The sequence below is a fragment of the Paracoccidioides brasiliensis genome, assembly GCF_000150735.1.
Source record: "Paracoccidioides brasiliensis Pb18 unplaced genomic scaffold supercont2.1, whole genome shotgun sequence".
NCBI classification, from domain to species: domain Eukaryota; kingdom Fungi; phylum Ascomycota; class Eurotiomycetes; order Onygenales; family Ajellomycetaceae; genus Paracoccidioides; species Paracoccidioides brasiliensis.
The window spans coordinates 255,831-272,502 of NW_011371358.1; the positions used below are offsets into that span (position 1 = coordinate 255,831).

At 48.6% G+C, this 16,672-nt stretch overlaps 4 protein-coding genes across 4 annotated transcripts; 3 read left to right on the forward strand and 1 right to left on the reverse strand.

Moving 5' to 3' along the window:
* Positions 1 to 554: 554 nt before the first annotated feature.
* On the forward strand, positions 555 to 2,203 carry PADG_00077 (uncharacterized protein; the record flags this gene model as incomplete). The annotated part of the gene is made up of 5 exons (XM_010757384.1): positions 555 to 698; positions 783 to 804; positions 881 to 977; positions 1,102 to 1,270; positions 1,328 to 2,203. 5 exons carry the CDS (start codon positions 555 to 557, stop codon positions 2,201 to 2,203), a joined length of 1,308 nt encoding a protein of 435 aa, XP_010755686.1.
* A 1,142-nt stretch (positions 2,204 to 3,345) lies between these two features.
* Positions 3,346 to 4,740, forward strand: PADG_00078 (uncharacterized protein; the record flags this gene model as incomplete). Its single annotated transcript, XM_010757887.1, has 2 exons — positions 3,346 to 3,978; positions 4,078 to 4,740. The coding sequence occupies 2 exons, from the start codon at positions 3,346 to 3,348 to the stop codon at positions 4,738 to 4,740; spliced, it is 1,296 nt and encodes a 431-aa protein (XP_010756189.1).
* Positions 4,741 to 6,450: 1,710 nt separating this feature from the next.
* On the forward strand, positions 6,451 to 13,184 carry PADG_00079 (AGC protein kinase; the record flags this gene model as incomplete). The annotated part of the gene is made up of 2 exons (XM_010757385.1): positions 6,451 to 7,197; positions 7,254 to 13,184. The coding sequence occupies 2 exons, from the start codon at positions 6,451 to 6,453 to the stop codon at positions 13,182 to 13,184; spliced, it is 6,678 nt and encodes a 2,225-aa protein (XP_010755687.1).
* A 1,101-nt stretch (positions 13,185 to 14,285) lies between these two features.
* PADG_00080 (eukaryotic translation initiation factor 3 subunit D) lies at positions 14,286 to 16,137 on the reverse strand (the record flags this gene model as incomplete). Its single annotated transcript, XM_010757888.1, has 2 exons — positions 14,286 to 15,856; positions 15,924 to 16,137. The coding sequence occupies 2 exons, from the start codon at positions 16,135 to 16,137 to the stop codon at positions 14,286 to 14,288; spliced, it is 1,785 nt and encodes a 594-aa protein (XP_010756190.1).
* Positions 16,138 to 16,672: the final 535 nt, after the last annotated feature.

A 16,672-nucleotide genomic window follows, 5' to 3' on the forward strand; every position in this document is an offset into this window, starting at 1 on the left:
CCCCCCCCCCCCCCCCACCCCTCCTCCTCCTCCCTCATTTTGTCACCATCCCAACACCCCTCCAGGCATCCTTCACCATACAAAGGTTACAAGTCATCTCAAGTAACAACAACTTACTTCGAGGACTGATTCCAGCTCCAACTCTTAATCTTCCTTCCCCTCACCCTTCAAGGGTCTTCTGCAGCTGGGTTCTCTCGTTGCAAGCTGCCCAGCTGGCATCTCGCGAGATGTCAAACCAAGCCATCCTGCGCATTGGCCGTGTATGCAACCTTGCCCCCAACCCCCTCTAGTCTTTGTTTCTTCATGGTTGGACAAATGGGCCTTGCACCCGTTGTTTTTGGTTGTTAACAGGCTTGATGTGGTGATTAGGAAATCAGCCAGATCCAGCATGGCACGGACTTGTGTAAGACTATCTTTATTTTTCTTTTTTCTTTTTCAATTTTTTTTTACTTTTCCTTTTTCTCTCATGTATTTCCATTTTTCGGTCCTGCAAGGGACAGGCAGGGACTTGGTTCTTTTTTCTCTTTCGTTGCCGGTTCATCAGCGTGATTTATATGTATAACACTTACTCACCTGCCTTTCGAAATCCTTACAAACATGCAGCTCTCGCTGTAGCTTGCAAGGAAGCAGATATTCGTAGTATCAAGGCCCTGATCGTGGGTCCTCCTGAAACACCTTACGAATTTGGTTTCTTCGAGGTTTGTGTCTCCAAGTTCATCATCGACCCGTTTGTTTATCTACGCCTTAGCTTATGATGAAACACGCTGACCTCGTGTCTCTAGTTCTCGATTAAATTTCCCGAAGGTTCGATTCGGATTCCTTGTATTCTGATCTCGTGCTGATCTCATGCTGATCGATGCCTTTTTTCGCCTTGACTCAGATTACCCTGGAACTCCACCAACTGTTAATGCTACGACCACAAATGGCGGCAGATGCCGCTATAACCCAAACATATATGCTTCTGGAAAAGTTTGCCTGTAAGTGACAGCTATTGCCAGCTGCATTGGTCCTCCACTGACAATCGTGCTCTAGGTCTATACTTGGGTATTGTTTTATTCCCATATAGCAATAGCTTTAGCTTTTATTCTGACTCTAGTAAAGGACGTGGCGTGGTGAAAGTGGAGAGCAATGGTCTTCAGCCCAAGGCCTTGAATCTGTCCTGATCTCTATCCAGAGTTTGATGTCCTCTAACCCGTATGAAAATGAACCTGGTTTTGAAAATGCCAAGACGGAGCACGATTTAAAAAACATGGCTCATTACGTTGCTAAGGTTAGAATCCCAAATCCCCTTTCATGTAGGAGCTATCTAACAGCTCTGCCTCTCCAGATTCGCCACGAGACTCTGCGTATTTCAGTCATTCAACGACTTGAAGAATTCCTGGGCATCCAATCAGATGGCACAATTTTCCCTCAAAGCTCCGAGGCTGGTCAAGAGTCCGAAGAAGAGGACCGTCTGACTCCGGACGATGATCGCCCGGTTTTTGAACCGTTCGAGGATCTTTACAAGCGCAGATTCTTGTGGTATTACGAATCTTACGTGCTTGCTATCGACGCTGCGGAACCTGAAGTTACCCCGGCACAAGCTTTCAAAATGATGCCATTCGAAAGCGCTGGCAACACGATGGACGGACGCTTTTACTACCCAGACCTCCGCAACCGCCTTGGCCGCATCAAAAAGGCGATTTTCGATGAGACCGAAAACTGGGCCGTAGAGGGTCTGAAAGCCAAGGCTAAAGATACCCGGATCGCAGTCAACCTCCAGCGTCAGCACGAGCAGATCGTCGAAGATCTCAAGGACAAGAAGAATTTCATGATCGACCTCGGTCTACAAGATGATAACCCTTTTGTCTGGACAATGACATACTTTGGTAAACCCATGACTCAGTTGGATGGTGGCGTCTTTCGGATCAAGATCTGCTTGAGCCCCAATTTCCCCGATGAACAGCCACGTGTCATTGTTCAGACACCCCTGTTTCACAATCGTATTTCAAAGGATGGTGTTCTTTGCTATTTTCCGAAGAAGATGGAGGAGATGAAGTCGCATGTCCAGGCTATCATTGAGGCGCTGGAGGATGAGAGTCCACCCTATGACCCACGCACGACTGTGAATCCGGAAGCGTCGAAGTTGTTCTGGGGCTCTGCGGAGGATAAGAAGAAGTATAACCGCCTACTGAGACAGTCTGTTCAGCGGAGTATTGAGTGAGTATTTTGTTTTCTCTCCGTCCCTCCCTCTTCTCTTCTAACCTCCCATGTATATTTCAAAGGAAGATGTTAAAAATGTCACTTTTCATTGACTAGGGAGTGATCTTCTTGTCAAAGCAAAACCAGCCTTTTGTTGTTTGAATCCAACTGGATAGGTCAAGCTTTCCTTGGTTTGAAAGCCAGGTTAACTATCAGATCAGTACTCTTGTGGCTCAGTCATTTTCATAACCACACTTTTTTCCGATGCATGCATGTAGACATATATAAGCTCTGCAGTTACTCTAGTCAGACTTCCTGTTATCTGGTTTTATCCGTTCCCCGCCTAGGGTGTTTTCTCCATTATGTTGCCAGCACATGACCTCTACGATTGAGAATTATGACTTTCTTTTCTCTTGTTTCTTTTTATCTTTTTCCTTTCTTTCCTTTCCAGATGCACAGATGTTAAGCGCAAGTCTAACCGGTTTTGTCATTCTTTATTTCCTTTGCTTGAACCACTGTCTCTCTTCTTGAGTTTCTTCTCCCGTTGCAGCAGGTAGATTATCTAACCTTCCTATCGGTACCATACCTCAGTAGATCGGCAGATAGAGGAGGTATGTTTGCAACAGTTTAGTTTACTGAATCCACGGATGTTTTGACAACTTTGTTAACGGACTACTTTACGTCACACTTTATCAGACAAGACATCTTTATTTTCAAGACAGCAATTGAATACTTGTTGCTGATTGCCGTGTGCTTACTTTCTTTCGCCTTCTGTGGTTACACCCACGGGACGAGCGTGATCCACGCCCACGCTAGCCCCAATTCGGCTAGTCCGTATGAGCAGCTGCAGTCAACTGCATTGGTCCAAGCTTCTTGTCCGAGATTTTTCTTCCAACACAAAAATTGATAATACGACACTTGGCTCAGGGGTAGTCGTTTAACTTTTAATTCCGCCGCGGCGCAATAGTTAAATACCAACCTCACGTAATAATTATCAACTCCCCGAAACTCTCCCATCTCCGCTCTTAACTCCGTACATACCATCCGTCGATGTGATCATCAAGTTTTAGAATAACCTCGAAACCGTTCCTTATCCCGCGGCTGATCCAAACATTGACCATATCTTGATAACGTCCCCGATCCAACAGAACAAAAAAATCCGTCATGACAGCCCCGCAGACCATTGAGCTGGGCTCCGTCCTTATCACGGGTGGCTGCGGCTTTCTAGGCTCTCACATCGTCGACCAGCTCCTCAACTTCCCCTCTGAAGTCTCCGAAACCTCTTCCACCAACTCCTCCACAACCTCCAGTAAAGACCAACAATACATCCCCAGTCCCATTCGGAAACCCAATGGCGAGCCCGATATCCGTTTTAACCTCCCCCGCCTTACGGGCCGCTATCCAACCTACAAAAATACAAAGGTCTCCGTGCTCGACCTGCGGGTAGTGCACAATCGATTCCCAGGCGCCGACTACTATGAAGGCGACATTACGTCCATTGATTCTCTGCTGGAGGTGTTTCGGAAGGTGAAACCGGATGTAGTCATCCATACCGTCGCTCCAGTGTTGCTTCAACGAGATGATACCATTATGTATAAGATCAATGTTCTTGGGACGAAGAATTTGGTTGAGGTTGCTGGTGGCCTGAAGGGGGATTGGGGTGGGGTTTGCAAGGCGTTTGTCTACACGAGTTCTTCATCTGTGGTGCACGATTGCGTTAGTGATCAGATTCGGGTGGATGAGAGGTGGCCGCTGATGCTTGGAGAGTTGCAAAATGAGTATTATACAAAAACCAAGGTGTGTGTTCTGATTCTGCCTCCATCTCTACCTCCATCTTAATTAAGGAAAAAGATGAAGAAATCAAGAGACCTAACTTGCTTATCTTGTTCTTACCAGGCCGAAGCCGAAGTGACAGTTCTGAAATTCAACAAAACTGCACCGTCAGGCATGCTAACCACCGCCATACGACCCGCTGGCATCTTTGGTGAGCGCGACACGACCTTAACAAAGAGCATGGCCGACCACGGGCGCAAGGCCTCACCCTTCGTCCTGCGCTTCCAACTCGGCACAAACGACAATCTATTCGACTTCACCTACGCCGGCAATGTCGCCTACGGCCACACGCTAGCCGCCCACTGCCTGCTGGAAACTTACAAGCGTCTGAAATCTGGCGGTGCCGCCCCGCTGGACTATGAGCGTGTCGACGGCGAGGCGTTCAACGTCACCAACGACAGCCCCGTGTACTTTTGGGATATGGCCCGGAGTATCTGGGCGTACATGGACAAGATCGTCGAGCCGGATAAGGCTATTGTGCTGCCTGAGGGGGCGCTGACGGTTATTGGGGGTATGTTGGAGACGGTGTACGGGTTGTTTGGGAAGAAGCCGAGGTTGTCCAGGAAGGAGGTTAGGTTTTCGTGCATGACGAAGTATTATTCGTGTGAAAAGGCGAAGCAGAGGCTTGCGTATACGCCTGTGGTGCCGATGGATGAGGGTGTTGCTAGAGCTATGTTAACAGTATTGCAGAGGGAGCAGGCTCCTGAGGCGAAGAAGGTGTTGTAGGGGTGTTTTCCTTCATTATTTTCTGTTTCTATTTCATTTTCACTTGTCTCCATTATGGGATATCTGCGGGATATTTGTTTTTGAAGGGAATTGGTGTACAATATATCATGATCACATAATGATCTATTCAAACTTCTGTCTGGACACTTTGTGGATATACTAATCTCTATGATATAGGTGTTGATATGATGGCTAGTTGAAGCGGAGAGAGATAGTTAAGATTCAGATGTTAATAACATGAGTGTCGATCTGCTGAAACAGATTATCTACTTGAAATACTGATACCTGTATTTATTTTTTTTTTTTAAAAAAAATCATATTAAGCAACAATTATACGAAATTACACCAAAAAAAAAATCCATTATTTCTTAATTCTATAAACTCGTAGAAGCTTCATTTACTGCAATGTGCTGATGCTTACTATTTTAGTACGTCATTGTAAATGACAGAGAAATATTGAAGCAACGAACAACCGGTTGCTAGTAAGCAGCCCAAGAATATGACTGTGCGTGTCCCGGACTCGGCCGAGTTTGTAGACGCCTAATTTCCACGGCCCCAGCAAAACTTCCTGTTGGAGGGGTTGATGACTAATCCAACTATGGACATCCATTAGCCAGGGTTGGGAAACCATGGAAATGTATGTACCGTTACAGAATATTACACACCGCATTCATCCTTCGTGGCGTAAATGGCTGCTAATGACGTCCTGTTCTGCCAGTATCAGAAGAGCGCCGTACAGTAACATACAAGGGCTTCCCCGAAGCGGATTCCCCCCGTACTGTTCGTAATATTGGTAATCGTCCCGTTTTTGAGCCGCCTCTTGTGTTGATGGGGGTGTTTTTTTTGGCTTGCGGATTTTGTTTCGAAGACTGAAGACTGCCTTTCGCGTCGTTTGCTTCTGCGGTCTCTAACATCAGTGGGATCTCTGGTTTGCGCCTGTGTGTGCTGCGTTTGCATTAGACCGACAGACCTAGCACCAAACTGCCTTGTGACTCTTTGTTTCAACTGGAATAAACCCTCCTCGACCACGACTGGCGACCCACAGGAAGAGGAAGAAGAAGAAGAAGAAGAAGAAGAAGAGTGTGTGAGAACTGACAGACTGGGAGAGTTTAAAGATAGAGAGAAGGTGTATGTATGGAAGGAGGAGAGAAGGACGATTGTTATAGCATATCGCAGCTGCACCACATCCGTTTCTCGACGATTCATACAGACAGACCGTATCTCCCGAGTATCCTAAACGTGGTATACTTACATCCAGCTCTCTACAAACCCAGAGAACCGTTTTGCCTGCATTCTCTACTCCGACGCTGGCTTAGCCGCCGTCTGTCCTGGTCATGGGTGGTTGATGCTGACGCATGAGGCTATAACGCTGCTTCCGGGCGCTGCTCTAGCCGGCCTGGCCAGAGGGAACTCAGCTATACCCCTTTCAATTTACTCGAGCTATTTCATTCTCGTTGCGAGTTTCCCACCCCTTCCCTCCTCTGAGTATTCTGGCGAATAAATCCCACCCCCCTCTTAGCGCCCCGAAGCGCTTGTCCTCCTGAGATACTCCAGCAATTAAAGAAAGGGGGTGTTAAACTTCTACGTTGAACAATCTATCGATCCCTTTGCATACCCTACCCTTCCACTCACCAGAATTGACACTTGACCAAGGGCAACCTGGTTCACTCTGACCGATCACACTTCTACGTTATATGTATGTACAGTACAATGGCCGACAATGGCGCAGAAAACACACCCGTCACCCCTACCCCACCCCGCTTTCTCTCCCCTCCTGCCATCACGGCACTGAAGCAGGAGGCCCGCGAAGCTAGCGCTGCGTGCAGTAGTAGTGGCGGCACCGGCCCTTGCCCACACCCCATGGAACGTACCATTAGCCAGGACATCCGTGAAGAACGCCAGGACCTTAAAGAAGCCGCTGAGCAGACGCTTAATGTCATTATCGACCTCAATTTGGATGGACGCATTAAGTGGGTGAGTCCGTCGTGGAAGGAAGTGGTTGGGACGAATGTAGAGGATGTTGAAGGCCGATTGATTTCAGAGCTGGTGCTGGATAATAAGACGGCGTTTGATAGGGCGATTGAGTCTATGAAGATTGATGATTCGAAGAGTCATATTGTGAGGTTTGCGGTGAAGACGGGGCCTGCGTCGTTTCTAAGGAGGGAGGTGGGAGAGGAGGAGCCAGTGGAGGTGAAGCAGGTGGCGGTGAAGGAGAAGGTGGAGGAGGGCAAGGTGGGTGAGGGGCTCGAACGGGAAGAACAAGAGGCAGTGGCACTAGAAGCAGAAGTGAAGGCGGAAGTCGAACGTGTTGATACCTTTCAGGTTCAGGACAGATTAGTCCAGCATGAGAAGGATGAGCGTGCCGCTGGACAGGCCAGGGAAGATAAGGACCATATTTTGAATTTGGAGGGGCAGGGGATTATGGTTTTTGGTCGGTCTCCGAGCACTGAAAGCCATGTAAGTATCCTTGTTGATATGGTAACGGTTGTAATAAAATATCTAACACTTGCAAGACTATGTGGATGTTACGTCCATCTACCCAGCCACGAGAAGTTACAATCGACCTTCCCCCAGTACTTGTCGAGTCTTTAGGTGTTGGCGCAGAGGTGCTTGCAAATTACCTGACGGCTCTAGCGGAATCCGGATCTCGAGATCCCAACCACGTCCCTCTTCCGCCGCCAGTGCTATGTCGAATATGCGAGCGCCAAATCCCCCCATGGTGGTTTGAGAAACACTCAGAGCTATGTCTGCAAGAACACGGGGCTGAGATGGATGTCCAAATGGCCCAGGACAATTTAAATGAACATCGTCACGCCATCGTCAAGATTCTGGATGCATTAGAGGCTAGGAAAATCAGATCATCCTCTGGCGACTCAAACCTCTTTGCTGGCCCTCAAGCAGAGTATAAGAATTTACCCATTGGCCCTTCTCAATTATCCTCTGGCTTAACTTCGGGTTCTTCGTCTTCCTCTGGAACTCCACCACTATCCCGTGATCCGTCGACATCGGGATTGGGACATACCCGTACCCGCTCCTCTTTTGCTGTTCGACGACCCCTTGCGCGTATTGTGGAATTGATTTTAGATCTCTGTGACACTGCTCTGGAAATCAACACGCCGGCCCTGAAAGAGGCACGAACTGAAGTTGGTGAAGAAATTCGAACACAATCTCCTCAATCGGAATCCAGAATCTCGCAGGTCCTGCAGTGGCAGTCTCCCAGCAGCAATACTCTCGAGCAAGAGCAAGGTCTGGCAGCACTGTCCGCCGATACTGAGCGTTTTGCGCGCGCTAAGGTGGATGCTGTGTTCCGTCACCGCCAGATAGTGGAGTATAGTGAGCGTATTCGAGTTGAGTTTACCGTGCTCGTCCAAGAATGCATTTCCGCTGCTATGAGTAAAGCGGAACGCATTGCCGCTGGGGAATTGAGCGACTCGTCCGGATCAAGCTCGAGTATCAATGGAGATTCGCAGGATGAATTGAGAGATCTATCCCTGTCTCACACACCAGATCCACTTTCTATTACATCTGGTCAGCCATTGCTATTACCTTCCAGTTCTGGAATCACTGCTGCGTTACGAGTGAGTTCGGAACCGTCACTAGTCACTGCCTCTCCGGACAGGCCTCAGCCTTCATCCGTCGCTGTCTCGACTCGCTCTAGCAGCCCAGTGGAATGTCCCACACCCCGGTCCCACAAGAGTGTTGGCGGTTTGCTAAACCATCCGCAAACTTCGAAGAGGGGCTCGTTGCTCGCCGAGAGTGATGCTGGTGATAGCGATTGTAGTGTTCTTTCTTCTGTCGTTGCTGGAACACGATGTACCGAATCCCCGTCTTCTGAACGGGGGGTTAGTCGTGCCGCAAGCTCAAAGGGTCGCAAACGTCAGAGTCTCATATTACCTGGCATGTCAGTGTCTCCACGCAGAGAATCGCCAGCGCGAAACCAACCACATTCTCCTCTTCGATTATCTAAACCGCGATTATCCATGGGCGAAAGCTTCCCGTCTCCCATGACATCTCCGCTGCTCAGTAACTCTGACCTTGGTTCGCAGCAGTACTATCCACCACCATCTTCTCATCACCATCACCATCGCAGACTATCGTCTGCCACTTCCCCGGATTTGAACAAAACTCCTGTCTCACCTCATCTTAGCTCCGTTAGTCATCCACCACCACCGCGGGCTGTTGCTCCTTCAATCAAAGATTTTGAGATCATCAAGCCAATTAGCAAAGGTGCCTTTGGCAGCGTTTACCTGTCGAAGAAGAAATCGACGGGTGAGTATTTTGCAATCAAAGTCCTGAAGAAGGCCGACATGGTTGTCAAGAATCAAGTTACAAACGTCAAAGCTGAGAGGGCCATCATGATGTGGCAGGGAGAGAGCGATTTCGTCGCGAAGCTTTACTGGACCTTCTCGAGCAAGGATTACTTGTATCTGGTCATGGAATACCTTAATGGCGGTGACTGTGCTTCGCTGGTCAAAGTCCTAGGCGGCCTCTCGGAGGACTGGGCGAAGAAGTATATTGCAGAAGTGGTTCTCGGCATCGAGCATCTCCATGAAAGAGGCATTGTTCACCGTGACCTCAAACCGGATAACCTCCTCATCGATCAAAAGGGCCACTTGAAGTTGACAGATTTTGGCCTCTCACGAATGGGGCTTGTAGGCCGTCAGAAACGCATTCTCAAGAACCCGAATGAGTCTGCTCCTGATTTGCTGAAGACGGGCCCGTTTACACGTGCCACATCTCTGGCGTCTTCGCGGTCGGCGTCGTTTGATTTCCCTGCAACTGCGTCGCCAAATTCCACACCCTCGATGACCCCTGAGGTTCCCATGTTTGTTAATCAGCCGTCCTATTTTAGCCTCAATAAAGAGCCCTCGTTCAATCGGGAGACCTCAAGACGAACATCGGGATATCGAAGTGATAGCGGTGGCAGTGACACTCTGGCGGGGATGTTTAGGGGCTTTTCTTTATACGAAAGTGGTGAGACGTCATATCCAATGTCGTTTCAACAACAACAACAACAACAACCGCAATTCCTCGTGCCGCAGCCTGGTCGTTCTATCGAAGAGGAAACGCAGAGTGAGGGAAGCGATTCTCCGCATCTATATCCTCTACAGACGAGCACAAGTTGTCCATCGTCTTCAGTGACTGGTCAACATGGTACTCCACCCCAGCAATCCATAATACCCCCTCCCATGGCCCTCTTTGATCCAGAGGATCACAATCGACGTTTTGTGGGGACACCGGATTATCTCGCTCCGGAAACTATTAACGGTGTTGGACAGGATGAGATGAGCGATTGGTGGTCTCTTGGCTGTATACTGTTTGAATTTCTCTACGGATACCCGCCCTTTAACGCCTCCACCCCTGACGAGGTCTTCGAGAATATCCTCAATCGCAGAATTAATTGGCCTGATGAGGCAGATGAGCTAGTCACGCCGGAAGCAAAGGATTTGATGAATGGATTGATGACGATCAACCCTGCGCAGCGTCTGGGTTCAAATGCCTCTGAGAAATATCCGAACGGTGGTGCTGAGGTTCGTGCTCATCCATGGTTCGCAGATATTAACTGGGACACACTGTTGGAGGATGAGGCGCAATTTGTTCCTGCCGTGGAGAATCCGGAGGATACAGAGTATTTCGATGCTCGGGGCGCGACGCTGCAATCCTTTACAGAGGAATTGGAGGGCCAGTTGTCTCCTCCCCCAGCCACGGGGGCAGACTACCCTGATCGACCACATGATGCCCTATACAAAGTTCGTACGCAAGTTAATTCTTTAAAGCGTGGGTTAGTGCCGTTACATATTCCGCCGCATGTGCGTGATCCTCGGAGCAGACGTTTGAGTGAGCCTGTGCCTGCAGATGATTTTGGGAACTTCAATTTCAAGAACCTCCCCATACTAGAGCGCGCAAACAAAGATGTTATTCAGAAGTTGCGCATGGAGGCCATGCAGGCTCAACAGAGACAAGCACCCAACAATACGCCCGCATCTAGCTCTGGTCCATCATTGGAAGGTAGCCCGCTGCTACCAATGCCGCTTCAGCGGACATTATCGCAGAACAAGGTTGCGAATCGCCCTGCCTCACCGTCTAGTCTTAGTCAAGCGAATTCCTCTTCTCCTAGTCGACCATCTCAACCTTCTTCGCCTCTCATGGTACAGTTTAGTACAGGCCAAAACCATGAGAGGAGGAAGACGTCTGGTTCCTCATCGACATACTCCCATCAGTCCAGCGGGTCCCTGCAACCTGGAAGCTTCCCTGAGCCTCCGAGATTAGTAACGAATTTTAAGATGTCGATGTCCGCAGCGTCTTCGCCTGTGAAGTATGTCAAGCCACCAACGCCTTCCCCTGAAAAGTCGAATCAACCGCGCCAGAGCAGTGCATCGACTTCTCGATCGAGATCGCAAACTGTTGGTTCCCAGGATAGCGAGGCGCCGCCGCTGCCAAAGGAGCCCTTTGTTCCTGGGCATCATAAACGGCGGAGCCAGCTATTTGATATATCGCCCTCATCGTCTGATAATGAGGATCCACGGACAAAGGCAAAGGCACTGCTCAAAGTGCAAAGACGACGACAAAGCTCTCGACGTTTGTCGCAAATCAACCTTGTTGAAGGCCCCTATTTCCGTCCTCTGGATGTCCTGATTTGCGAAGATCATCCCGTTTCGAAACTTGTTATGGAAAGGCTGTTTGAAAAGCTCCGCTGCCGGACAATTACTGCCGTCAATGGATCGGAAGCCATGCGCTACGCACTAAGCGAGGTCCAATTCGATATCATCATGATAGAATTCAGGCTTCCACAACTTAACGGCGCGGATGTGGCGCGTATGATCCGTGATACCAAAAGCGTCAATACACATACCCCCATCATCTGCTGTACAGGCTACCTTAAAGACCTCCCAGAAACCCACCATTTCGATGCGCTCATCGAAAAGCCCCCGACCCTCTCTAAACTCACGGAAGCCTTATGCAAATTCTGCCAGTGGAAGCCCCCTCCGAAGGATCATCCGCTCAGCTCTCATAATCCAATTCTGTCAACCGGAGTCACTCGTCAGCCGTCATTGATGCAGACAGAAGACAGTCCCAGCTCCACATCCTCCGGTTTTCTCGCCATGCCCACAGGCTCCTACCGCGGCTCTAGCCGCGAAGATTCTATTAGCAGCAGCTACTTTGGCGACGCTGAGTCCGTCAGGCCTGATGAATTACCGGTCGGCATCAGTCGTCAGGCTGCGGATGACTGGGGAAATTCCCAAGGGAGTGCAAGTGGTTTGGGTATCTCTGACGAACCGGTAATTCCAAGGACAGAACCCATCATTATGTCCTCCCCTCCCCCCATCCATTCTACCCTCTATGCCACATCCGCACCGTCGACGACCATGACGGGGACTGCAGGCATGAGTGTGCGCACCCCACGTAACTACCCTTTTGTTGAGGAAGTTCACGCAAAGCGGGAGTCGCAAGAGCGAAGGAGGAGGTATGAGGGCGATGAGTCTGGGGATGATGAAGATGAGGAGCTTGGTTTTAATTCTCAGAATCGAATAAGTCCGCAGTGTGCTCGCGGGAAGAGCAAGCGATCTGGATCTAAGTTGGGGACGGAAATGATGCGGACAAACAGTCGCGGAAGTGTTGTTAGCGATGCTGGTGAGGCTTTGGGTGCTGACCATGTTGGTGAGGATGCCGGTGTGATTACGATTAATTCCTCTGAGGGCGGTACTGGGAAGCTACTCACCACGACACGAACACCATCGTCGTTAGTTGGAGTACTTGGCCCAAGTATTGACATCGTGGAAGAAGGTCTGGGTGGTCTACGAATTTCGGAAGAGAGGTTGGAAACCTTGCCCGAGGATAGGGATCAGGAGGTGTCATGTGTTTCAGCTGATCCTTTCGTAACCACGAGCCCAGCCCGCGCTATTTTTCAGTCACCTAAACCAATACGATCGTCCGACGTGGAAGCTGGGAGGGCATATATTAAAACAGAGAAATCATCTTCTGTTCAGAGACACCAGGTAGCGGAACCAAATTCTCAACCCCAACAATCAGACCCTGGAAATACAGCACATGGTTTCGCAATTATGGCTACCACACCTCCCCTGGCCTCCATGTTCCCTCACACTATTACTTCTTCGACAACCATGGCCACCACACCACCCAACACCGCCATCAAACAGCAACAGCATCCTGATGCTAATCTTACCACTCACCTCCACGACAAAGACATCACACCTCGGCCCCAGACTGCCGTCGCGGCTAGTGGATTTAACCCCAGTAAGGTTCGTAGCACGCCGTCGCCAGACACATATGGGGCTGGTTCTGGTGCAGTGAGCGGCACGAGCGATCACCATGAAGCCGAGGGCGAGTCAGAGGTTACGCCACGTGCATCTGAGAGGGATAGGAGCCGAGAGAAGAGTAGGGAGAGGAGGTTGTTGGGTTTGGATTGGATACGGCGGACCTGATGGTGGGAACTTGATGAGGTTGGAGAGGTAGTGGAACATGATTTGGTAATGATCTGATCTGTTCTTTCTAACGTTTTTTCCCTATTTATCTCCTCTCTTCTTATGATATGATTTGTATTGATATATTATGATATGATTTTCCATGCTCCATGCTCCATTCTCTTTTCTCTATTTCCTTTTCGTTCAGCCTGGATTTGATTTGAATTGATTGCATGCGTGTATTGGGGTTGCGAATGAACTGGGACGCATGGCTTTGGGTGTCTTTTCTCATTTTAACAGTAACTAGCTGTTTCGCTTAACTAATTTAGTTGAGATGGGAGATTTTTTCTCTTTCTTTCTTTCTCTCTTTCTTTCTTTTTTTTTTAAATATTTATTGGTGGTGATTAGTGGAATGTGATGAATTTATCTGAGATACTCCTTCTCTTATATCTTGTCTCTTGCATGTCATAGCCAGCTGCTATTGATTCCTCTGGAGTCGAATTCGTGTATGTACAGATATTTGACAGATACTGGAAAGGGAGAGGTGCTTAACATAAGGATGAGAGAAACATGGCTTTTGCACAGCTTGGTTTTCTTAGCTATTCACTTAATATGCCTGTCAATACGTTTTCTTTAGCGAATATGTTAAATTGTTATCCCTTTCTGTTTTCGTGAGGGTGTTTCCATCTCAACAGATTTTCTCATTTCTACTCTTTGCGAGTCAATCCTATTGGTGTTTTCTTTCCCTATGATGTTTGGGGATCAGCGACTGAATCGAATTGGTATGGATGTTGACAGACAGGAAGCCATATTGAGAAGTGCGTTGGTGCAACCATTTAATATATTTATATATATTGAAAACCAGATAAAGATGGATGAGGTAATAAATCAATTTTTGTTGACGTACTCTCCGTAGGTAAGGAGCAAATATACCCAGGGAGAAAAAGTTCTGATTTGTACTGTACTTTTTCTTTTTTAAATTCCGTTAAAGAAAAATTGGCTATTATTATCAACTACATCATCAAAAGAAAATAAAATCGACAAGAGAAATAGACCAAGCACATACAGATACCTCCTTCATGGGTGAAGCACCCCCATCAATGAAAAAGAAGTCCAGCTTTTTTAAGCCTCATCCTCATTCTCATCCTCCTTATCCTCCTTCACCGTCTCCGCCGCATCCTCGTCCTCTTCGAATGTATTCACTGGGATCTGATAGAGTCGAATAACGGGCTTATTCGGATCCTTCACAAGCACAAACTTGTGCATATCATTTTCTTCTTCGTCATCATGCTCCAGACCCCGAACCAAGTCCACAATCGTCCGAACAATACCCCATCCATTCGACAGATTCAAGTTCATTTGTGCCGCGAACTCACGTGGCTTGTAACCAACTACGCCTAGGATGATGTGAGCAGATGCCGATTTTGGATTGGCGCGGGACACGAAGCCGAGTTTCATCGTATCGGCTTTCGCCAGGATCGCCTGCGTTGCCCATCGAGCAAGCTTGCAGCTGTTGTTCTTCATCTCAGTGGCGACGACGGCTCCGCGCTGCGAGACGAGTTTAGTGCGCCAGTCAAGTGCACCGCCGGCACCCTGAGATTTGTGGTCGAATTCGTTGAGGGCCTTGAGGGTAAGCTGTTGGTCGTCACCGCTGATGTTGTTCTTGACGACAGCATCGACTTCAGTGCGCACGATCAGGTGAAGAGGTTCCTCATCTTTCTCGAGAGAGAGATCAAAGCGACGATATTTGTAACCCTTGGAGGCAAGGGGTTCGGTCTCTTCAGACGGATTGTAGAAGGGATTGGGGTGGCTAAATTCAAACTTAGATGTTTCGGATTCAATCACCGTCTGGAGAGCAAAGTTATGGTTGATGACAGTGGCCTCGATGGCGAGAGCACTGGGGGTATTTATGGAATCTTGTTTGTTGCCTCCTGCTTCTGACGCCTCAAGGGGAGCATCTGCGGCGTTCTCATTGACTGTCACCAAGTCAATAGAGGCGTTGTCACGTTTGTCCAGGTAGATCTTGTTGCCTTGTTGAATGATGACGATATCCCATGAGTATACGCTGCGGGGGGCACACATCAGCATGGAAAGAATATCAGCCGTTGCGAACACGGTGGCCTCATCCTTTTCAGCCAGTTCTTGGATAATTGGATCGGCAGTGGTGGTAACGTTGTACGCCGCACGGTCGAGAGAGATTAGTTTCCGCTCAGTGTTTCGCACGGGAGGTTTATCGTACGCGCGATCATAATAGTAGAGGAATCCATAATTGTCAATATCTTCACCATCGGGGGTCTCCAGGTTGAGCTTCGAGAGCCTTGTGAAATCGATTTCCTCCCGCATTGTCCACTCGGTGCGGATGTGGACAGAGCTGTCGCGGTTGCGCTGGGGCTTATCGTAATCTCTCCACCCAAAACGACGGCCCCGTCCACCTCGACCACCACGGTTATCGTAGTACCGATCTCCACCGGGCTGGCCACCTCGCCCTGCACCCACTCTTTGGAAGCCACTTCGACCACGTTGTCCTGAACCACCTCGTTGGCCGCGGCCTCGGAATATGGTGCCGCCGCCACGACCAAACCCGCGAGTCTTTGTAGATGATCTGGTGTTGTCGACGACGGAGAAGGAGGATTCGTCCTCAGCCACCTGCACAGAGAAAAGACTTGATGTCCCTGCACCATATACTTGTTGATCTATTGAAGTTCACGGTGAGTTAGAATCCGGGAAAATCGGGACTTGCGGTAAAATGGATATACAAACCTCTGTAGACGCGATTATATGCCTGTCTACCACCACGTCCATCTCGCCCATCTTTCCCTTCAGTCGCCCAATCTGCCATCCGGCCTAGCTTATCGCCTTTAGAGAATGGAGCATATGGAACGCCATCAAGAGTGCTTTCGCTGGTAACGGGAGGGCCCCATGAGTCCTCTGACGGGAGGGAGGCAACGATATCTGTGATGGAGGTAAGGGCCATGGTGGCTAGTTCTTGACCCTTTTCGGATGCGTCGTCGTCGTCGTGAGAGGACGAAGCACTTGTTGCTGTGGTTGTTGAGGTTGTTGGGCGTCGTTTAGTTGACAATGGTCGAATTTCGGATTTTTTTTACTTGAATTTTGAGATGTGGGAAAGTCTTGGCATGATTAAGTAAGGGTGTGTATTGTAAACAGGACGTAACATTACGTTTGATTACAAGGACCATTGCCCAAGGGGGATCTCTATGAGGAAGAGTAAAAAAGAATTCTATAATTGTATACGTCTTTATTCCAACAATTTAAGAATCAGAGCTGCGCTGTCATATCATTATGCGCTATGATTTCACTATATTCTGAGGAGTTGATTTGCATGGAGTATGGATTACTTCACCAATAAATGAATCTGAAAACCGCAAGACGGTGGTGCGAGAATATTAGCAGAGTGTGTTTGTCTTCAGATAGGAAGTGAAGAATTGAGAAAGATGAAATAAGCTGAGATATAAATAAGCTGAGATGAACAAATGTAAACTGAAAAGGAA